At 34.1% G+C, this 24,066-nt stretch overlaps 2 protein-coding genes and 1 long non-coding RNA gene across 3 annotated transcripts; all 3 read left to right on the plus strand.

Moving 5' to 3' along the window:
* Nucleotides 1-905: 905 nt before the first annotated feature.
* Nucleotides 906-8,673, plus strand: LOC140144748 (thrombospondin-1-like). Its single transcript, XM_072166555.1, has 4 exons — nucleotides 906-1,085; nucleotides 6,935-7,204; nucleotides 7,340-7,462; nucleotides 8,648-8,673. The coding sequence occupies exons 1-4, from the start codon at nucleotides 1,043-1,045 to the stop codon at nucleotides 8,671-8,673; spliced, it is 462 nt and encodes a 153-aa protein (XP_072022656.1). The 5' UTR covers nucleotides 906-1,042.
* A 2,207-nt stretch (nucleotides 8,674-10,880) lies between these two features.
* On the plus strand, nucleotides 10,881-12,875 carry LOC140144744 (lactadherin-like). Its single transcript, XM_072166550.1, has 3 exons — nucleotides 10,881-11,042; nucleotides 11,850-11,995; nucleotides 12,668-12,875. Exons 1-3 carry the CDS (start codon nucleotides 10,895-10,897, stop codon nucleotides 12,818-12,820), a joined length of 447 nt encoding a protein of 148 aa, XP_072022651.1. The 5' UTR covers nucleotides 10,881-10,894; the 3' UTR covers nucleotides 12,821-12,875.
* Nucleotides 12,876-19,773: 6,898 nt separating this feature from the next.
* On the plus strand, nucleotides 19,774-23,804 carry LOC140144739 (uncharacterized). The gene is made up of 4 exons (XR_011857926.1): nucleotides 19,774-19,881; nucleotides 20,360-20,432; nucleotides 21,893-22,061; nucleotides 22,939-23,804. It is a non-coding gene; the product is annotated as an uncharacterized lncRNA (long non-coding RNA).
* Nucleotides 23,805-24,066: the final 262 nt, after the last annotated feature.

Consider the following 24,066-nt stretch of genomic DNA (forward strand, 5'->3'; position numbering starts at 1 on the left):
GCGCGTCTTGTACCATCCAGGCTTTGTGCGCGCGGTTAAATTGGATGATAAACAAGTATGATTGACAGTGTTTGTGTTAGGGATCAAAGTTCCGTTTAAAATTGAAAGTCCATAGTCGATTTTTAACTGGGACTTATGCGATTAATAAACTGGTAGATTCTAAAATAAGAATTGTTCAGTATTGAAGTGCTTTATATATAAAGACATTATGATGTTGCATTCAATAATATAAGCCTACGTATACTTTACTTTTACTGTCACTAATATAATTATATAAACTTTTTCATAACAATTTTATACTAGTATTTTGATGTCATAATGTGCAGGATTAGATAGTGCATCTATTAAAAAAAACAAGTGTAAGGATACTTTATTGGCGCAGTATATATGTGTATATCAGTACGATAGCTGTTTAGAATTAAAAAAGATATGTTTTGTTAGAAAAATTAATAAACGATCACACCAAACAACCCTGGATAATTAAATTATACCTCGGTTGAGTAGGCCTACCACGAATCGTTTTATATTTATATTTATTATGGTTAATGGGTTATTCCAATTAAAATCCACATTCCACACTATCTCTGTGGAAAATTTTGGAAATATGTGTCACATGGGTAGTATGAATTTCAAATGTAATGATCACAATTTGCAGATCTATTTGAATATCATACACCATCTGAGAAAGAGTCACCCTGAATATTCCACAGAGGGCGGGTGAATTTCTAATGTGTTAATTCAATTTGAAATTAACACTCCCTCTGTAACTCCCTGTGACATTTATTTCCAAAATTTTCCACAGGGGTAGTGTGTATTTTAAATGGAATGGCCATGAGTGATCACGCAGAAACGTGCGTAGCAATGGTTCAATTTGTCGTCATGGTTGTCACATTTAGGCACATGGATTACAGTTGCAGATATCACTGATGTCTTCGTGTCTAAAACGGAATGACTACTAGGAATATCGAGTTTGATCAATCCAATTTTCTAGTTATTTAATATTTAAGATTTGTGTAAACGGATAAACTGCAAAATTATTAGAATGGATTTGGATATTTCTTTTATTTTGGCCATTATCGTTACAGGTAAGTTTACATATTTTGTTCACTTATCATTCTCAAACAGATGTAGAAATCCAATTGTTATAGTTGATGATGAATAGAATGTCACCCAATATTATTTGATACCATCCAAGTCCACGAAATGTCCAGGAGATTCGATGTGAATGTGGTTTGATACCTCAGATGCTGTACTACTAGGTCTCCTATGTTCATAAAACCGCGTTTTCAAAGAGCGTTCGGTTTCACCAATACAAGCTTCTTTGCATTTTTGACCATTTTTGGTGCAAATTTAAAGGGAGGAGTCTGGTACATCAATGTACATAAGCTGTAATGTTCTATGTACTAATATCATTTCGTTATAAAAGTAACACGCCTGTTGATTGGCATTAACAAAAGGAGTAATAATATATAATAATAAAAAAGCATTTACTATATCGCCCAATACCCGAATACAAGTATATACAGCCATTGCCATGGTAAACAACAAGATTAAAAGTTAAAAACACATTCATTCGAAAACAATGTCATTATAAAAAGTCACAGAATTGCATTAGTCACTAGTATTATTAAAAAAAGAGCAAAGAGATAGTGAATGTTAAGGTTGGTCTGAACCCTGGAATTATGTAAACTTTCGGGCCTCATAACTGCTAAATTGTTGGTCTAAAGTATATAAAAATAAAATGGGAAAGACTTGATAAATTCACCTGTGAGGTCAAATTTGGGCCCAAATGCTCATTTTTTTTGCCCAAAATCCCAAAAAAACGTGGTTTTTTTTGGCCCACTTCTTTTTCGTTAAACGGGATTTTCAACCAAAAATGAGCATTTTTGGCCCAAATTTGACCTCACAGATTAATTTATCAAGTCTTTGCCATTTTAAATATGTATACTTTTATATACTTTAGACCAACAATTTAGCAGTTGTAGGGGTGTAGGAGCAAAAAATGACGCTGTGTGAGATTTTACTCATTTTCCAGCTTTTTGCGTGAGATTTATTACCTAGGCGTGAGATTATACTACCTTGGCGTGAGACCGTGAGAAAGTGACCAAATGCGTGGGACTCACCCAATGCGTGAGAGTTGACAGCCCTGTGCGCGCCTGGCAATGCATTTATTTCTTTGTCAAAATTCACATCATTCATAATATCAGCCAGTAAATTTATGATGATTATTATGTTTCATGGAAAATGCTTTAAGCATGTTTTAAAGAGACTAATTGAGTAGTGTTATTAGTACTCGCATCAATATGGTTTAATATGTTTAGCCAGGAACCTGGTTTAGCTGATCAATCATCTGGGTTAATATAATTATCTAGTTTTAATTTTAATTTTGCTTACAGGATGATCACTAGAATTCATGAACTAAACCAATTTTTGTCAAAATCCTCTCAATTTGTTTTCTTTGTTATGTACTCTACAGGGTAAGTCAAAAAAAGTGCAATAGAGAAAATAATCCATTTGTAATTAAGAACCGAGTTGAACCTTTTAGGTTTTTAAACATTTTATAATTAACATATCCAATAGTGATTTTGTGTGAAAAAATCAAGGAATTAGCATTTACCGTTTTGTTTTTATGACACATTTTATAGCGATACCCAATTTTAATGTTTGTCCAAGACACATCTAAAATTTGAATGTCAGCCCACTCTGTATAAGATAGATTTGGAACCACTGCCATTTTCTTAACCTCATTGGCATTAAAATAAAATGAAGCACCCAAAGTGTTATTGACCTTGGTCTTGTTTAAGGAGAAGAAACATTATTTGTTGTTATTTTCATTTCCCTTTATTTTAAAGATGTTTATTTATTTATTTATTTATTTATTTATTTATTTAAACTTTCTTTACCCAGGGTAGCTCCTTCAATGTCAAGCACTGATTTCCAAGGAGGCCCTGCATTTACAATGTGAACAAGAAACATATATATACAGTAATAAATCAGAAAATACATAATTATAAATGGCACATGAAATTGTGAACAATTGGGAAAACATGTAAATTCAGATAAAAGACATATTACACTGGTTTTATCAAAAACAACTGCTTAAATTGAGCAATACTCATTTCTTTAAAATTACATCTACTATCATTTGGAATGCTATTCCACAATTTAGTAGCACGTGAATGAAAAGTTCTTTTACCTGCATTAATATTATATGGTGGTTCAAAAAGAGCAAAGTTGGTTTGACTCCTGGTTCCTTTAGAGTGCATATCATGCATAAAAGTGAACTGAGAGGAAAGGTAACCAGGAGCCATTCCTTTCAAGCATTTGAAGGTGAGTGTTGCCATATAGTTGAACCACCTATCATTTAATTTATTCCAATGAAGAGTACTCATCATGTCATCAATTGGTGTTCTGATATCAGCGGAAAGAATAATACGAGCAAGCCTATTGTGAAGAATTTGGAGGGAGTTGGAGAGCTCAACAGAACAGTTAGACCAAACAGTATTACAATAATCAAAATTAGGCATAACAATTGCATTAGCAAGCATGATGAGGGTATCTTTTGGAATATAAGGTTTGACACGTTTAATTACACCACATCGCTTAGAAATACAGGAAGACATTGCATTAATATGATCAGACCAAGCCATGGTAGGATCAAATGTAACACCAAGATACTTAAATACATCTACACGCTCAATAGTATCATTATTGTAATATAAACTAACATCTGTAAAGTTTTTTAACACCCTGCTAGTGCCAAACACCATGAACTTAGTTTTCTGAATGTTTAATGTAAGATTATTATTCTTGAACTCGTTAATTTAGAAAGTTTGTTTGAAAAGAAAAAAACATAAAAATAACACAAAAATCAACCTTATTTAAGTTAAAGTCAGTTTCAGAGCTGGTGCATTTATCGTGCATTGGGTGCTCCCATTCAAAATACATGGTACTTCGTGGACAAATAATGAAATTGGGTATCGCAGCAAAAGTTCTTATAAAAATTAAACGGTAGAAGCGAGTCACTTCATTTTTTCACAGAAGGTGACTATTGAGTGTGGCATTTACAGAAACTGTCAATAATGGGAAAGTTCAACTTGGTTCTTACATGAATATCGATTCTTTGCTCTATTGCACTTTTTTTGACTCACCCTGTATTATATGAAAACAGGGAAAATCTGTTCCAACTGACCAGCGGGGAACCAAAGGATGGATCCACAAGGATACAACAGTGTCACACTAGCAATGGATAAAATTAAAAACAGGGAAAATATGACACAACATCCAATGGGGGAGTAACACAAAACATAAAAACAAAGTTAAAAACCCGACGTTTCGAAAAGACAAAACTTTTCTTTCTCAAGGGATAAAATAAGAGACCTGCTCTCAATATAGTGGAGACCAGCTCTGATCAAAAAAAGAAGATAAATAGCTGCATTGACTATTCTACCGGTTTGGTAGAATAGTCAATGCAGTCTATACCGGTTTGGTTTTAGACATGTTAGACTAGTCTTCTGGTGTGGTTTTAGACATGTTAGAAATGAACACACAATGAATATGGCGGACAGAACCATACTGAAAATTTATGTTTAAACGCAGTGTGCCCTTTTATTTTTCGTACAAAGTGCTTTACATTTTGTTGATAAAACTTCTAAACACAATTTCACAATAAGACGTGTTGCATTTAATGGGCTATTACATTTTACCTAAAGTCTTCCACAGAGGGAGTATGAGTTTCGAATAGAATAGACAATTGGGCAACTTCCATTTGGAATACTCACTCCCGTTTTGAAAGATATAGTTAAAACCATAGTACAGAGGGAGTATGAGTTTCAAAATGATTAACCCCCTGTGGAAGTTATTTCCAAAATCATCCACAGGGGTAGTGTGGACTTCAACTGGAATAGCCCAATATACGATAATGCAATTGAACTTTCGGTTTTGAATTAAAATTTTATTTTATTTGGAGCTCATCTGCCAAATCAAACAAGTTATAAACCTTTGCACATTATTTCTGGGACCCACGAACACAGCAGACACACAGAATTGCATTCTGAATACGAGGAATGTCCTTCCGATATCATAATTTTGATATTCTTAAAGCTCGAGATATAATACAAATTTTATGGCAAATTATTGAAACATTTTGATATTATAGCAGCCAGTATATGCATATCAAAAAAGGTCAATTTCGCGAAAGAAACAACGTCTACATGTAGAGTATGCACAGCCGCATGCCCGCATTTACCTCAACCTGTATCCAGCTCAAAGCCAAGCAGTTTCTATACAAAATATTGGTAAATTTGTTTCTAAAGTGAATCGCTTTCATAATACGGCCGTTGGCAATAACAACCAGAAGAACAAAGAGAGTTATTGCATATAGTTGAACACATTTAATTACTCAGAGAAGATATTTGACACTTCCCATAATGCATTTCTTCCATTTCAATTTTCTGTACTGATTTGCCATGTAGTGCAATATGGGTTGATTGTGACAAAATATTCCCCAGTGAACAAAGAACATCCTGATCTTGAAAAATATGTTTATTTCTTGACTTGCGACTCATGTTCAGCCTATATAAAAAACAAATAAAATCTGTATAAAGTAATGGGAGCGTCATTTGATGAAATGAAGGGATGTATCATATTGAAAAGGATTCTGGGATGGGTAGGATATCTTCCCTGTTTAATGCTATAGCAACTGAGTATCTAGTGATATGGTGCATATCTTACAGTGTAGTTATTTCTTTGTCACATTTCATATTTTATTCATAGCAAAGCGTAGTTGAAGCCTTAATGTACGATTCCTTCCAATTTTGTTATTCTGTACTCAAAATGCTGAAATAATACTAGCAATAAATGTTGGGAAGGGTTTCTGTCCATTTTGAGCTGAAATAACATTTGTTACGTCTGCGAATGTCGTGACGTGGAATAGTTTGGATATTGACACCATGGAATGTAAATTCTTCCATCCAAGGAGATGGTTGTCCATCCAAGGAGATGGTTGTCCAACCAAAATTTCTCTATCGTGTCGTCTGACGATCGCTTTTAGGCGTGAAACTCAAGAGTAAAGACTTCTATTCCTGAAGTTCTAAACTTTGAATTTTCATAAGCTCTCCCTTTTTTGGGATTGAGCATCATTGTTGCCGGATGTTAGTATAATATAATGTCATAATCAAGTTGTCTCGACGTATAAAGCACGTGCTTAAAACGTGGTTTAAGAGTCATGAACTGACCCAGATACAATGTCATCTACGGACGTCGTTAGTACGCAAATTTATGACGTTGTTTCGACGTATAAAGCACGTAATTACAACGCCGTATAAATTTCATGGTCTGACCCCGATACAACGTAATCTACGGACGTCGAAATTACGTTAATTTGTGAACTCGTATTCGTATTGTGATAACGTTATTATCGGACGTAGATGTAACGTCGTAGTGACGTTGTTTCGACGTTCACAACCTGACGTCGAATACGAGTTCACAGATTTACGTACTTACAACGTCCATATGTTACGTTTATTCCACTTTATATAACTTTTAGACGACGTTTTAACAACGTAAAATTGTTAGCTGGGTTGTGCCGACTGTACTTTGAAGGCATTTCCATAGTGATTGAGAGAGAAAGGGGAAGAAAGACGGAAAGACTAGAAAAAGAAGAACACGAAAGGAGAGAGAAGGGGCCGGGGAGAGAGAGGGGAGACTGATTCGGAGGGGGGGGGGGAGGAAGCGGAACAGTGAGAGATATATTGATATGAAAAAGGTCAGGAAGGAAAAGATAATTCACAAGTTTTCTCTTGTACTCCGTTTTTGTAACACATGCAGTTGTTTCGAGTTGTGTATGTTTCCGTACAATTATATAAGTTTACACGTTTGCAAGCTTTTGCATGATGTAGTAACAAATTGTAATGGAAATTTCCTTCATTTACAGCTCATCTGACTGTGGTGCAGAGCCACCTTTGCGTTCTGGAAAAAAGACCAGATCCTTTAAGAGGCGGTGTGTTAAGATGGTCTCTACCTTTTGCAGAAATATGTCTTTGTCAAGGCGTGGTAGCACCTATAGGTCAAACTTGCTCAAGAAGGGATAACGGGAATGAAGCTGGTGATCTGTGGTTTGTGGATGACCCACGGCCACTCGCCATGCGACATAACTGGGAAAAAGATATACTTGATCACCTCTTAGACCGTACTACATATTGTGGTAAGAAGCTTCATTTCAAAAGTAAAATCCCAATAAAGCAACAGAAATAATAGATAAAATGTAAGATATAAAACATAATATCATCGAATTTCTACATGTCTACACATGCTATATGACTTATACATTTTTATACAGATATTGATGAATGTGCTTTGAGTACTGATAACTGTGATGCAAATGCTGCTTGCACCAATACAGTTGGCTCCTTCACATGTGCATGTGATGCCGGTTACAGCGGAGATGGAATTATATGCACAGGTTAGTCTATTTTGTACCATATCAAATTATATTTATTTCTAATAATTGTCATCTTACCACAACTCGAACTACTTTTTGGGAAATGGTAGCTTTCTATCGAAATTTTCTGCTATGATTGCTTAATGTTTTCAAAGAAAAAAATCACTACCAATATTTGTGATGTGATCAATCAGATAAGATACATAATGCAAACCAAAACCAACATGATGCAGTCATGTCTACAGTAGAATTCATCTCGACCTTTGCAGGACTTAAACCCCATTAAAAGCTATTAAACCAAGATAACACTCATTGAAGCAGCTCAACTGATTAAATCAGATCTTCTCTGGTTGTGTACAAGTGTCTGTTTTCAATGTGCGACATCGCAATAAAGCTGGTATTACAGCTTCAGTTGGGTAACCGATTATAAAGGAAACGAAAGGAAACAATGGTATGTGTACCATTGTTCACGAAATGAGACAATGGCGTGCTTTTTGTAAACCAGCATTCTTCAAAATGAGCAACATAATGATTGTTGACTTAACACGGTTTGGAAATAATTTCTTGATATTTTTGGTGTTATCTGTCGTTTACATATCCTTCCTAAAACACAAAAGTGCGACCCTCTCCAAACATCTAAATTAGCTAAAAATTTAGGACATGTTACAAAACTTTATTTTCTAGAACCTATTTAGAATAATTTAAATGTAGCTTTTACCGTTTTTTTGTGGCATCCTTCAGAAGTGAGCGGTCCGATACCAATATTTTCGGTCAAATCTCCATTCAATTAACACGGGGAGTTGGCTAGCTATGCCTTGCCCTCACTCATATTTTACAAAAGTGCGACCATTTCTGAACATCTAACCTAGCTGTAATTTTAGGTCATGTTAGAGAAATATATTTGCTAGAAGTTTTGGAGAATAAATAAAATATTGGCTGGTTATTTTTCACACAGTGATGTTAACTAGGCAAGTGTCCATTCTCCCAACATACATCATTTGTTGAGGTCACACGTCAATGGTGAGAGCACTGTGTATTGTGTATAGGAAAACGGACGGTAACTGCAGTATGATTTATTCAAGCGTTATTGAGTTTAATTGTATAATCATGTTTAAGAATACAAGAAACATTTTAACTTTTCTTTTGATCATACCTCTAAATCTGTGTTTTCCTTAATATTAACTTATTTCATACATTTTTGTACAGATATTGACGAAGATATGCACAGGTGAATCTATTTTGTACCACATCACCGTTCTATTTATTTCAAACAATTATCACCGAAACGCGAGTCAAACTACCTTTTGATATTTTCTGCTACGATTGGTTTAAGTTTTCACTTCTAATACCATTTCTAATAATAACATTATACGCGAGTCAAACTACATTTTGAAAATGGTGCATTCCTATCAAAATTTGCTATATATGATTGCTTAAAATTTTTATTGAATCGTGTCAGTACCAATATTTATGATGTGATTAATCAAATATTATAAGATACATTATGTTTCCAAGCAAAGCCAATTTAGTCTCAATTGTGTTTTTTAACTGGTTTTATGTTTCAGAGTATTATCATACCTCAAAATCTATGTCTTACCTAATAATATATGACTTATACATTTTTATACAGATATTGATGAATGTGCTTTGAGTACTGATAACTGTGATGCAAATGCTGCTTGCACCAATACCGTTGGCTCATTCACATGTGCATGTAATGCCGGTTACAGCGGAGATGGAATTATATGCACAGGTTAGTCTATTTCATACCATATCAAATTTTGTTTTGATCATACTTCAAAATCTGTGTTTTCCTTAATAATAACTTATTTTATATATTTATGTACAGATATTGATGAATGTAATTTGAGTACTGATAACTGTGACGCAAATGCTGCTTGCAACAATACCGTTGGTTCGTTCACATGTGCATGTAATGCTGGCAACAGTGGAGACGGAGTAACATGCACAGGTGAATCTATTTTGTACCACATCACCGTTCTATTTATTTCAAACAATTGTCACCTAAACGCGAGTCAAACTACCTTTTGGAAATGGTGCATTCCTATCAAAATTCTCTACTACGACTGCTTTAAGTTTTCAAAACAAATTTGTTTCAGCACCAATATTTGTGACGTGATCTGTCAAAAATAATACATAATATATATAATAACACCATTTTACTCATAGTTAGACTATCTTTTGAATAGAGTGCTCAATCCCAAAAGGGAGAGCGTATATATAGTAGATACACGGCTTGGTCTCAAAACGATACCTCTGTTCTCTAAATATAAAACACTCTTTACACGGGTGGTGGCTGTTAGATTTGATTATGATTGTTTTATTGGTTTGTGAATGCGATGCTTGTGTGAAAGTGCGGGAATAGAAGTACAGGGTGAACACCTAAAGCTTCTCATCGAAATGACACAAGGAAAGTATTCAGATTGTTTTATTCCGACAAAAAAATCCTTTATATGTGAAACTTCTGATAACGCTCCATTAAATGTGATCTATATATTTCCATACAACCATGTACAGTCAATTTCAATGCCACCTTCAGATTCTGTAAAGGATTTGTAAAGGTTTGCGTCTTACGTTACTTCTACCTGAAACAATGTTTGCATTCTTACCCGAGTTTTCCCTGATTTTTCTATCTGTAAATGAGGTGACCAAAGAAAAAGGCTGGCATTTTAATAACAGGTGGCAATACATATCCAGATGGGTCAATGAGTCTGAAAGTCAGCAACGGTATTTGGATGAGTGTCGAAATGTTCTTTAACTTTATAATAGCTTATAATTATATCAATCCATGCTTTGATACAATTATATAAATCGGTTCTTGAATTAAGAAATAAAGGGTAATGCATTATCCTTTACACGAAAATAATGTGTCCGAGGCAGTAAAACGTAAATAATGGGTGAGGCGCAGCCGAACCCATTATTTAAACGTTTTACTGCCGAGGACACATTATTTGTGTAAATGATAATGCTGCACACTTTATTTCTATTCTATTACCACAAAATAGTGCGATTTAAAGAGAAAATATCACATTTTTTGCCCAAATATTACAAGTTGTTTACCTCAAGGTGGCGCGCCTACGCGTAGCCAAAGCGTAAGTGATAGCGATATTGCAGAACGCGTAACAAAGCGTAATGCTTTGCGTAGAATGCGTAACGACGTTAATATACTGCATCGCGCTTTGCTGTGCGCTGTGATGCGAGAAGAACATGAAGTTCGTTGCCCTGGCCACTTTATTGCTAATTAATGGTCTTTCACGTGACGCGTTTCCACAAATCACAGTGCGCGATTTTGAATAATGGGTCGTGGGAGTAATAGAATACAATATATCAATCGATTCTTATTAGGCTTATATCAATCGATCCTTACTAATATAATCTCCGTATAATATTCGTTTCTTGTTCAATATTCTAGTTTGCAATGATTATCTGGGAATGGAAAATGGTGACATTCCAGATGAAAATATTAATGCATCGTCCTCTACTATTCGGGGAGCCAGACATGGAAGGTTGAATGGTCCCTATCCATGGTCAACAGCACCGCTACATCCAGCAGGATCTGAATGGATTGAAGCTGATATAGGTATCTCTCTGGACTATTTAATTGTGCCAGGCATTTAAAGTCATTATCAGCGATATTCTGATAGTGATTTTGAGTAATAAGTCCATAATGTTTTTTAGACATCTCCTCCATTCCATTTATTTAAAAAGCATTTGATTTTTGTTATCTCTGGGTTTTTTTTGCCTGTTTTTCATTTCCATTGCGTCCATTTTCTTTTTTCTTTGCATTTTAAAGACCACGTTTTAAGTAGTGCGTATGCACTATTGATATAAAATTGGATCGGTTGAGCCTATATTTATTGGTCGAGCTATGAGTTTTAAAATATTGGACGAGACGTAGTCGAGTCGAATATTTTACAACTCATAGCGAGACCAATTAATATTGGGCGTAAAGCATCCAATTTTATCATTATTATGTTTTGGATCCAATATTATCACAACTTGGATCCATCAAAACATAATAATGATATTATTCGCCCGGAATCATGGTAATAAATAAATAAATAAATAAATAAATAAATCAATCAATAAATCAATAAATCAATAAATCAATAAATCAATAAATCAATAAATCAATCAATCAATCAATCAATCAATCAATCAATCAATCAATCAATCAATCAATAAATAAATAAATAAATAAATAAATAAATAAATAAATAAATAAATAAATAAATAAATAAATTGGTTGGTTAATTATTCAGAAAAGTATAATGCAAATTGAGTAGGTGTACTGTTCTTGAGCTTTAAGCAAACAGGTGAATGGTCAACTTTAAGGGTCCGCAGAAGTCAATATCTGAAAAAATATGTCATTTTGTATTGCCATTAGGTTATCCGACGTATGTATCCGGTGTTATAACGCAGGGGGATGGTGGCAATGTCGAACCTGACTGGGTGACGTCATTCAATGTGTCAACCTTCTTCACTACAGGTGGCACCGAGGCGTTTGTGAAAGATCAAGATGGAGACGTGGTTGTAAGTAAAGTAGATAGTAAACATTGTGTAGTGTACGCTCAGGTCATGTTCTACGGGCGGACGGACCTTTCATTTAGAGTCGGGAGTTCGGGTGTTTTTTGTTTTGTTTTGTTGTTTTTGTCTTTTTTGGATCCTAAAATTAACCTAAAATTTCACAAAAATCTGAGAAATTTGAAAAAAAAAATGGATTTTTTTTTTAAATGTTCAGTCAAAATAAATAAATAGAGGGATTGCGATTTCCAAACGTAGCATCGAACGTACGTGAAATCTATTCAAAATCCCGTCACAGGAATTTGAATAGATTCCACGTACGTTCGATACGAACGTTTGGAAATCGCAATCTCTCTAATTTTGGCCCACAAACGGGTGATTTTACATGAATTTTGCAAAAATTAAAAAGAATTTAGAACAGTGTTTTTTTCATCGCTTCGTGGACTTGTATAACAGCAAACCATCCGATCAATGTGAAAATATAATTGAAGACCGAATTAAAAAAGACTAGTTTGCGTCTGACGTCAGGGCAAAGGCGCGGCGTGATTGGTTGCTGACCTGCGCAGTACGGCATTTTTTGGTCTGGTTGTCAGGATGTCATACGCAAACTAGTCTTTTTAATTCGGTCTTTAATTATAGGTACTTTTGTTGCTCAATCATACTATATTCTCATTCCTATAGACATTTGCTGGCAATGTTGACGTGCACACCGCAGTGATCGCAACTTTTCCTGAACCCGTAAACGCCCGTATTGTACGCATCACCTGTCTGTCCATGCACAGAGAGGGCGGTTTTTACACATTGAGGTTTGAAATATTAGGATGTAAAAAATAGTAAACTTCTCAAAACTAAATATGTGACTCAACGCAACAGAATGAGGCGGATGCAGTTGGGGACAAATTGTGCGTGATGGGTTAATATATCGAATTGTTTGGCTAGAGCTGAAAATTTCCTATTTCTATATACCTCGCAAAGATCTTTTAAATAAAACGACGAAAAGTGCTTCAACATTTTGATATCATTCACTATTTCAATATTCAAGTTAACAAAGAACTTCTGTTGTACATTATATTGGTAGCCTTGATATTTTAAATTGATGTGTGGCAGAAATAATAATAAATATGTGTGTAGTATTGAGTTTTCCCAGCTCGTTTCTCCCTATATACACTAAGCCAAAGGTGATGTGCCCTGAGTAATTTGATTTAATTGGCTTTGTTTACAAGCTGAAAGTATTTCATGAGATGGGAAACCCCCTTAGACTTGCAAGAGTTGGTGTGTAAAGTCATTTTTGGATCCCCCAATTATTGTAAACAAAGTCAGATCTATGTTTGGAATTTGGAAATCCCCAGTTCAGTGTATTGTACCATAGGAAATCCCCAGGAAGTGATGCAATGTGAAAGGTTAATGTGTATAATTAATCCTGGGAAATCCTAAGCTTGCATCATCTATTGTGCAGATGTGATTGAAGTAATGGTTTATTAATAGATGATGTTTTTATTGCATGAGTACTAGTATAAAAGCTGGAGGCCTGTAAAGTGTACTGAGGTTTATGGATCAACGTCTAGGCGTTGTGCATGTGCGTAGCGCACTATAAATCACTGCGCTTTTTTTCTCTCTCTTTTTTTTTGGAGTTTGTAGTTTGGACTTTACAGAATGTCATGGGAAATTGTAAAACTCCACATGTGTGTGTTGGTCTTCGTGCTTCAAAACAGAAGCGCATTTTAACAAGTTTACATAGCCAATAATTGAGCTATTTTAATACAGCAACAAAGGAGATTTATGAGTACGCCAATGTGCTCCTCCTCATCAAAGGATTAAAGTTCTTCTGTCGACTGGCTGGAGTATGGTATTTTAAAACAACACATCTGTCAAATACAGCGGGACAGTGTTAAAGAAGCCTGTTTCCCGGAGAAAGAGTAATTGGTGAAAGAAACCAATTTTCGTGAAAGCAGCGCAAGGAGATATATTTTAGGAGAAAGCAGCGTAAGAAGATAAGTGATTGGAGAAAGCAGCATCATTTTCGTGTGAGGATTTTATTCGTATGGATATTTATATGCAAATGTACAATAGACTTTACTGATTTTTGCAGGACAAGTGAATGAGGATATTAACATGTACATCAGCCGTCCAGAACATTGCAAGAACTCGGTTATCTTCAAGAAGAAGAATGCTGGCTAAGTACTAATTAGTTAAAGGAGTAATTGTTATTATTTGATTATTTTTGTATGTGCATTTGTTGTCATATATTGTACCAATCATAATTATATTGCTTTCAATTAAAGACTTAGATTTTTTAGCTGAATCAAACAGTGTATTTGTGTTGTGCATTCGTGTGAGTTCAGGTAAAAGGTGATTTTGGCCTTGAGCCCAGTACGACTCGTAACACAAAAAAGAACCTTATAACTTTTCATAAGGTCATATCTTAAAATCCTCAAAATTAACCAAAATTACACACAGGATTGCCTCAATACTCTACTGTAAACAAATCGCAATAACCAAGCAGTTATCCAACTGACATAACAGCAAAATGCACTAATAAGAGACATATAATTGAGCTCTAGTTTTGCTCAATTGGATAACATGCCATTTCTAGTATTGATCAGACTTAATGAGCTTGATAACATGCCTTTGCTAGCATTGATCTTAATGAACTTGAGAATGATCTATAGACTGTAGTATATATTAAGTAATCATTGTAAATAAATAGTTGAGGGTATTGTTATATTTGTTTTAAACCACAGCAAGGTTTCCCTGTGTTATCATTTTAAACAGAATTTTAAGTTATCTTCAAGGGTTTTTGACTAACATCGGATTAAATAAATAAAATAAATAAATGTAGACATTTATATAGCGCTTTATGCCGTAAACAGCCTCTAAGCGCTTTACATTTATTCCGCCGTCATTAGAATATGTCGGAACCACGTTTGCAGCCTACAAGTGGCGCAGGGTCCATCAGTACAACGACTGTGACTACCCCTAACAGCTTCCCAATGCACCTGGGTGGGGTGAGGCAAGCGAGGCAAAGCGCCTTGCCCAAGGGCGCAACACGGTGGTGGGACGGGGAATCGAACCCACGCACGTCGTGCAAGCTCTCAGATTATGAGTCCAAGGCCGTAACCACTGAGCCACCGCGCCCTCACATTTGGTTTTGGTTTATTTTCTTTACTACTACTAAAGCAGTATACAGACTTTTTATTGTACGTACAATATTGTATGTACAATATGTACGTTATTTAATCTATTGCCATTCTATTTCCAGTAATGTTTAAGTTCTAACGAATGTTTGATGACGTAAAATCGATAATATATTTCTGCTAGATATTGTATGTAACATATTATCGATTTTTTTTTTTTTTTTATTCGTTAGAACTTAAACATTACTGGAAATAGAATGGCAATAGATTAAATAACGTACATATTGTACATACAATATTGTACGTACAATACTCGGAGTCTGAAGCGCGCTTAATGCTACTGTAATTGTTTTCTCACGGCCTATATTGTTGAATGGAACAATTAAATCCAGTATTTTATTACAGTTGTACCTATTTGAAATGTTGTATAAGCCCGGAGGGGTTCTCCCTGGTTGAAGGTATACGGGGATGTGCCACGGTGTTGGGGTACCTTTTCACGAATTTTGGTATATCGATGGGTGGGTTTTCAGTGGAGACAAGTGCGCCCAATTGGGCGAATTTGGGCAAAAGTGCCCCTTAAAGCACCCAATTATGGCAACTTTGGGTGCTTTTTGGGTGTTTTTTGTGTGAAAAATTGGTATACTGATGGGTGGCAAAAACAGCAAAAAGTAGGTATAGAGAAAGTCAGCATCCGAAAGTCTGCGTGGCACATCCCCGTAAATTTTTTTTCGAAGAACCCCCCCCCCCCCCTCCGGGTGTATAAGCATAGGGGAATCCCTAACGGAAGTTCAAAGATTACAGAGATCATGTTTATCATGTTTATTTACATACAATTTTTGCTAAAGCACACTACCAATCGCAAGATGCTGTGAACAACTTTTTTTGTTTTGCTACTTCGACCAACAATACATCGTATACCCTTAAATCCAGTATTTTATTACAGTAGTACCTATTTGAAATTTTGTTATTGATTCTTGAAAATAGCTTTGGTGTGTACATAAGCACAGGGAATCCCTAACGAAAGATCAAAGATTACAGAGATCATGTTTATCATGTTTATTTACATACAATTTTTGCTAAAGCTCACTACCATTCGCAAGATGCTGTGAACTACTTTTTTTGTTTTGCTACTTCGACCAACAATACATCGTATACCCTTAAATCCAGTATTTTATTACAGTTGTACCTATTTGAAATTTTGTTATTGATTCTTGAAAATAGCTTTGGTGTGTACATAAGCACAGGGGAATCCCTAACGAAAGATCAAAGATTACAGAGATCATGTTTATCATGCTTATTTACATACAATTTTTGCTAAAGCTCACTACCATTCGCAAGATGCTGTGAACTACTTTTTTTTGTTTTGCTACTTCGACCAACAATACATCGTATACCCTTAAATCCAGTATTTTATTACAGTAGTACCTATTTGAAATTTTGTTATTGATTCTTGAAAATAGCTTTGGTGTGTACATAAGCACAGGGAATCCCTAACGAAAGATCAAAGATTACAGAGATCATGTTTATCATGTTTATTTACATACAATTTTTTTTTTTTTTTACTACCATTCGCAAGATGCTGTGAACTACTTTTTTTTGTTTTGCTGCTTCGACCAACAATACATCGTATACCCTTAAATCCAGTATTTTATTACAGCAGTACCTATCTGAAATTTTGTTATTGATTGTTGAAAATTGCTTTGGTGTGTACATCAGCACAGGGAATCCCTAACGGAAGTTCAAAGATTACAGAGATCATGTTTATCATGTTTATTTACAAACTTTGTTTATTCAATCTTAAAAGTCATATGATATCTCACGCGCCGTTTGTCATTTGCGAAATATTTGAACAGCATAATATTATTATATAAACGTCGGACTAAATTTTGCTAACTGCTCAAGTTGCATTTTTGGTAACAGACTCGAGTTTTACGTCCGGTAATAACTTTACATGAGTAAATCGACTTGAGGCAAATCTTCATCGGAATTACTCCAAATTACAGCTAGTCAATCCACCCTATAATACATCGAGCACTTTGGGTTGATTGAAGTTTCAGGATCCTGTTTCTGAATTTAAGCCAGAGGAATCGGTAGGAATTGCCTGAGCGTGAGAACATCGTAATTAAACGAGAAGCGTAAGGGCAAAAATAAGTCCGGGACAAAAATGTCTTATCACTACGCTGTCGTGTCCTTGTTCGTCCTCGGAAGTGCAGGGCTGTCACTGGCTCTTATACCGCTTCTGCTATCCAGTAATGAATATGTCATGGCGAAGAAGGTCAACGAAATACTAAAAGCTTTAATGTCTCTACACTGTTAAAAATGAACGTTAATTTACAGGGAAAAAATACAATTTTTACCGTTTTAAAACAATTTATATACAAAAATACGGTGAAAAATTAGGAATTTTACATTTTCCTGTATATGTAATGTTTTTATCAAATATCCCATTTTTTACGATACAATATACAAAAGTAAAAAATAACTGTAATTTTAATGCAATTTACTGTTTATTTACAAATAAAAACATAATTTTGAACGTTTTCTTACAGTTTCTTTTAAAAGTACATTACCGACACTGTTAAAATCGTCAGAATGTTAATTTGCAGGTAAAAATACGGTTTTTACCATATTTAAACAAAGTTTACACAACATTATGGTCAATAACCGTAAATTTACAATTTCCCGTACCACAATTGAAGTGACAGTTAATTTACATGCAAATTAAACAGTTTGTCCCGTTTTAAAACAATATATACAAAAAAGACGTTAAAAATCAGCAATTTTACGTTTTCCTGTAAATGTAATGTTTAGTTTATTTTTAACGATAACAATATACAAAACTAAACAAATTACTGTAATTTTAATATAATTTTCTGTTTATTTACAAATAAAAACATACGTTTGAACATTTTCTTACAGTTTCTTATAAAAGTACATTACGACACTGTTAAAATCGTTAGAATGTTAATTCACAGGTAAAAAAACGGTTTTTTACCATATTTAAACAAAGTTTACACAACATATTATGGTCAATAACCGTATATTTACAATTTCCCGTATCACAAATAAGTGAAAGTTAATTTACATGAAAATTAAACAGTTTGTCCTGTTTTTAAAACAATTTACACAAAAAAGACGCTAAAATCAGCAATTTTACGTTTTCCTGTAAATGTAATGCTTAGTTTATTTTTAACGATAACAATATACAAAACTAAACAAATGACTGTATATTTAATGTAATTTACTGTTTATTTACAAATAAAAACATGCGTTTGAATGTTTTCTTACAGTTTCTTTTAAAATTACATTACAGACACTGTTAAAATCGTTAGAATGTTAATTTACAGGTAAAAATACGGCTTATACCATATTTTAACCAATTTTACACAACATCATGGTCAACAACCGTAAATTTACAATTTCCCGTACCACAATTGAAGTTCAACGTTAATTTACATGAAAAATTAAAAGTTTTTCCCGTTTTCAAAACAATTTATATACAAAAAGACGCTAAAAAATCAGTATAATTATACGTTTTCCTGTCAATGTAATGTTTCGGTTTTTTTACGATGTAATGTGCAAAATTAAACAAATGACTGTATATTTAATGTAATTTACTGTTTATTTAAATATAAAAACATGCGTTTGAACGTTTTCTTACAGTTTCTTTTAAAAGTGCATTACTAACACTGTTAAAAATTGTTAGAATGTTAATTTACAGGTAAAAATACGGCTTATACTATATTTGAACAAATTTTACACAACATTATGGTAAACAACCGTAAATTTACAATTTCCCGTACCACAATTGAAGTTCAACGTTAATTTACATGAAAAATTAACAGTTTTTACCGTTTTCAAGACGCTAAAGTCATCAATTTAACGTTTTCCTGTCAATCTAAAGTTTAGTTTGTTTTTAACGATACAATCTGCAAATTTTTTATAATTTAATTTTAATGTAATTTATTGTTTATTTACAAATAAAACATACGTTTAAAACGTTAAAATATTAGTATGAAGTTAATTTACAGGTAAAATATGACTTTCACCATTTTTTTTTTTTTTAATTAACACCATCACTGTTAAAAATATCAAATTAAATCATAATATAAATGTGAATTGATCCTACCGCAGGTAAAAACACATAGGACCCTAATTGTTTTTCAACATTATACTTCACTTTTTAAGTGTTTTGAGATATATTTTCATAGTTTTTATAGAAGCAAACTATTCCGTTATTTTACGGAACATTCCGGCAGCAGGGTTACGGAACATCCGTAAATTGTAATTTATTCATTCCGTAAAACTTATTCATTAAAAATACAGAATAAAACGAGGTTTCTTACGGAAAATATTCCTTAAAAATACAGAATATTCGTAATATTCCGTAGAGTTTTAACGGTAAACATTCCAAACAACTCGGAATCATTCCGTATTTTTACGGAATTAATGTTATTTTACAGAAAAAATATGGATGTTCTGGTAAATCCGTAAATTTTCAGAAACAAACAAATAAAAATGTATTTTCTTTTTTGAAAACCCGTAAGTTCACAGGTCTCCTGTAATAATACTTTATAGACCGTTTTCCCTGGGTAATTATGCATAATTGATTGAACTGAGGATGCGCTGTTAGTATCAGAATACGAGAATGAGACGTATATCGGCCGATAGGACTTGAAGAAGACGACCGTGGCGTCGAAGTGTTTTACTTTGATAAGTTTGCTAGATCGCTTCTTTGCTGGTCAACTTTAACAGAGACAGGCAAGTAAACGCTAGTTGTTTTAGTTCACATGGTTTAAGTGCATGGTACGATCTAAATGCCCATGTACCGGTACCATAGATCAATGCTTATCTTTCTGTGGGTCATTTGGGTCAGTTTCTCAAACTTCAATTTCGGGTCAGTTTTTTCAGTTGCACAACTTGCAGGAGAATGTGGACCAGACAGTAGGCCTACTAGTGCTAGTAGGCCTAGTGGCAGTACAATAAACATGCCAATTGTTCGACCTACTTGTAGCATTTGTGGTAAACAGTCAAGCACTATTAAAAAGTATGTAAATCATTGTAGAAGTCACATCCATGACAGAAATTCAAGATTTCCTTGTTGTATTCCCACATGTATAAGGACATTTCAGGGGAGAGATTATTTAAATGTTCGATATCAGATCATGTACACATTGATACCATTGCTACTTTGTAATTATGTTTTACTGAACTTGATTTTCTTTTATATTTCAAATAGACCTTGACAAGTACTTCAGCTTCTACCATTGAAACACTGGAGTTACCGGCAACACCTTGTCTTGTTGCCCATGGTAAATTCTATTCATTGTGGCTTTATTGGCTATCGATTATCACTTACACTCTCAGAAAAAGGGGGTGCCAACTGAAACCTTTTTTGTCCAGTATATGGAACCCTGGCTATTGTACCCTCATAAAAGGTTACAGAAAATTCAGGAACCCTTTAAGGTTCTATAGCTTGTTACATTAAGAACCAATAAAGGTTCCCTAGAGTGTCTTAGTGGTTCCTTTTAGAACCTTAAAGGGTGCCATATAGAGGACAAGTGAAGAACCCTTTTAGAACCCTTATTTCTGAGAGTAGTCTAAAAAATAAGCTCTAAAATCAATTTGCTTTCTACCTTTAAAATTTGTAAAGACAATTGACTTAGCTCATTGAGAGGTTAAATTGACATTTTAATAATCTTTGAATTACATTTTTTCTGGAAAGTACCTAAATTTTTGCACATTTGATTTTTATCCAGCAAAGAGCAAAAACCTGGTCATGAAACTTTGGGAATAAATGAATAAGCATAGAAATTCTCTTGTGGATTTTTGCAACAAACACTCATAATCCAGTCAGGAAACACTTAGGCCTAACTGACAAAAGCCAAGAAAGATCATTTTCTGAACTAAATATATAGCCTGACATGTCAGTATTGCTTTAGCTTAAAACATAGGCCTAGTAGCTAAAAGGAGGTTTAGAAGTTAAGTTTTATTCATTATCACCCAATATAAAGTTGGAGCCAATCTTGGTTGCTAATTGTGTCAGTTCATAAATTAATTCAATGTAATTTTGAGAGAGTAATCAAACTGCACAGATGCCAGTTCATCAGTTAAGGACATACTAGCCCTTCAAATGAGACAAACTTGTAATGTAAACATAATGTTGTCCAACCAAGTTACAGGTAGATCCAAAATATGTAATTTTGTCATAGTTTTAAATCAGTTTGTTTTAAATTTCTTCTACACTTGAAGGAAAATAGTCACAGATTTGAATTCCTCATCAAATTTTCTTTCAGAAAAAGTAGTACTTTTACTTGGAAACAATAATCGCTTTGGAATTTATTATTGTTTTCAATATGAAATCATGTGCGAATGCTTAAAGGGACAGTCAGAGATCTGCGGGTCAAGGTCAAACTTTTTTCACACATACCTTTTTTTTTTTGCTTGTTGGGGAAGGTTAGCCTGAAAAGGAATCTTGCACAAACTATACAGTTTGTGAACGAGAGTCAAATCTTTATTTTCTGATGCGCGGGCATCAGAAATTCGCCATAGAAGCCTATGGAACAATGCAATGCACACAATATTGCATAACTTCTAAACGGAAGGTCAGACTTGGCTAAAAGTTTGGAATTAAAGTGATCTTTGGTATATCTACCTATACATAACATTAAAAGGGATGTTGAATCTCTGTACAATCACTGACTGTCCCTTTAACTGGCATTCCTTTCATTGTGTGTATGCAATGCATTTTATCTTTCTTTACTTTAAATAGGAGATTCACCATTTGACACTAACAAGTTCTCACTGACAATAAATGGGAAGGTAGTCATTGATCTCATCACCAACCAGCTGTCAGCATTGGCCCTGTGGTTCTCTACATTCTACGTCTTTAACTTCGAGTACCCTGAGAATATCGGAGCAACATTGGAATTTATTCAGAGGTAAGATTATATATAAGGATGTTTATTTCTCTGCTTCATTTGCTTTGAGGTGTTGTGTGATGTGTTTTTCATTATTAACATTTTGTACCGCCCAACACATTATGGATTGGATGAACTGAGGGTGCAAGAAGCTATTTCACAATTTATTTGAAACTTTTGCAATAATTTTGAAACTTTTATAATAGATTTGAGGAGTTTTATGTAAAATGATCATAGGAATTCAAATAATGTGTCATTCATTACTGGTTTCATTGTACATGTACTATTGTAGCCCTTGTAGCTTTTTAATTATAATAACAATGATGAAAACTAAATAATGTGCTTATTTTGATTGCTTCCAATGTCTGATGATATTTTTTTTAATAGTATTTAGTAATGCTGGAAACAAGTTAAAATATTCATTTTATTATTGGCAAATCTGCTGTATAGATTTCAACAACAGTTCAAATGGACAAATTGCTGTACCTGAATCCAACCTTAACATTAAACAGAAACACCTGAATCATGTGATCATCAATCAGTGTCAGTTGATGTGTATGGGCCTGTAACTAGTGGGAAAATCATAATTTGTAGAGTGGTTAGTCCACAGTAGGTCAAAAATGTTAAAATTATACAGTCCTTCAAAATAAACTAATATGAAAAATCCATGTAGTGCATAAGTTTCAACTTAAATACCTTTCGTTGTAATAATTTAGTGCAAAACCCTTTTGATATATGAATGAACCATATTCTTAGATGTTTGTGACTTATGTTAACAGCATTCAATGTCTATGAAAATCTTTTACATAGAATATTATTCAATAATAAAAACTACAAATTACAATGTATTGTCACTGATATTGAATGAACTGATATGAATGTATGAATTTGATTTCAGGTGCTTCCTTGGCATCAACCCTAGTCAAGGGTCCAAGAGAAGTAAAAAGAAAGGCAAGAAGACAGCCGTTCATCCACAAGTCCTCCAACTATGTAACAAACTGAAAGACTTTGAAAGTGATTGGCTATAGACTTTGAAATTGAACGGATAAAGGAAGCTATATCTTATCATCTAAATCATCAGATGTCGAATTGATGTTTACTGTTCTGAATTATGTATTCTGTTCAGAGTAGGTTGTTGCATATATCTATATCAACAATTGAGAAATGTGACTGGTTACTAGAGCTATGATTGGGTTCAAACTTCGGCAATCGTGAAACAAAAGTGCTGGTTCAATATTGCGCCACTGTTTATTGTGTAATACACGAACAATACGTGGTCGAACCAGTTGCAACACACCAGTTGCCCAAGTAGCCAATCATAGTGAGACTCACAAATAAGGGAGCTAAAAGTATTACAAATGAACTGATAGTTCACCAGTGAGAGACATGGGCTACTCTATGGCAAAACTCAAGACAGATTGATAATTCCACTCAAAACTAATTGAAAAGTGATCAATGCTTTTTGTCTAGCATTACTGTGATTAGTTCTACAGTACCGTACCATTAATCATGTTAATTGTACAGACTAGTGACCAGGAGATTCTGGGTTCAAATCATACCACCAGCACATTGCTTACTTATGGAGTGAGTTTGGGTTGGGACTTGGCCTCTGTCATCAAGTATTTATTCTAGTCTTTGTAATCTGTTTAAGTCATGGAGTATTATGAAGATACCAAGGAGTATTCAATGAACAAATTCCAAGAGTGGAATTCACAGTGCAGGCCTATACACGATTTTCTATGTTTGAGTTTATATTTTTGGCCTCACAAAAGTTTGTGAAAGTTTTAAGGGGAGCTGACCCTTCGTGCACCTAGCGGTACTACTCTAGGCTGTATTGTGAAGAATTGGGAAAGGCTAGAAAATGAAAGTTGCTATGAATATAGCTAAGGTTTGTGCCATCCTTCCTATGTAGTTTGATTTTGTTTAGCTTTTATTGATTTTCGCATATAGTGTCAAATGTTCAAAACTTTTGTTTTTCGAACATTTTACACTCTCGAAGAAAAATTGTAAAAGCTAAACAAAATCA

The sequence above is a fragment of the Amphiura filiformis genome, unplaced genomic scaffold, assembly GCF_039555335.1.
Source record: "Amphiura filiformis unplaced genomic scaffold, Afil_fr2py scaffold_77, whole genome shotgun sequence".
Taxonomy (NCBI): domain Eukaryota; kingdom Metazoa; phylum Echinodermata; class Ophiuroidea; order Amphilepidida; family Amphiuridae; genus Amphiura; species Amphiura filiformis.

Excerpts from the sequence above, each read along its gene's own strand:
- LOC140144748 (XM_072166555.1), top strand. The coding sequence starts at position 1,043 with ATGGATTTGGATATTTCTTTTATTTTGGCCATTATCGTTACAG. Across the intron at positions 1,086-6,934 it reads TTTGGCCATTATCGTTACAG|CTCATCTGACTGTGGTGCAG; the intron begins GTAAGTTTACAT and ends CTTCATTTACAG. Across the intron at positions 7,463-8,647 it reads AGATGGAATTATATGCACAG|ATATTGACGAAGATATGCAC; the intron begins GTTAGTCTATTT and ends ATTTTTGTACAG.
- LOC140144744 (XM_072166550.1), top strand. The coding sequence starts at position 10,895 with ATGGAAAATGGTGACATTCCAGATGAAAATATTAATGCATCGTCCTCT. Across the intron at positions 11,043-11,849 it reads ATGGATTGAAGCTGATATAG|GTTATCCGACGTATGTATCC; the intron begins GTATCTCTCTGG and ends TATTGCCATTAG. Across the intron at positions 11,996-12,667 it reads ATCAAGATGGAGACGTGGTT|ACATTTGCTGGCAATGTTGA; the intron begins GTAAGTAAAGTA and ends TCATTCCTATAG.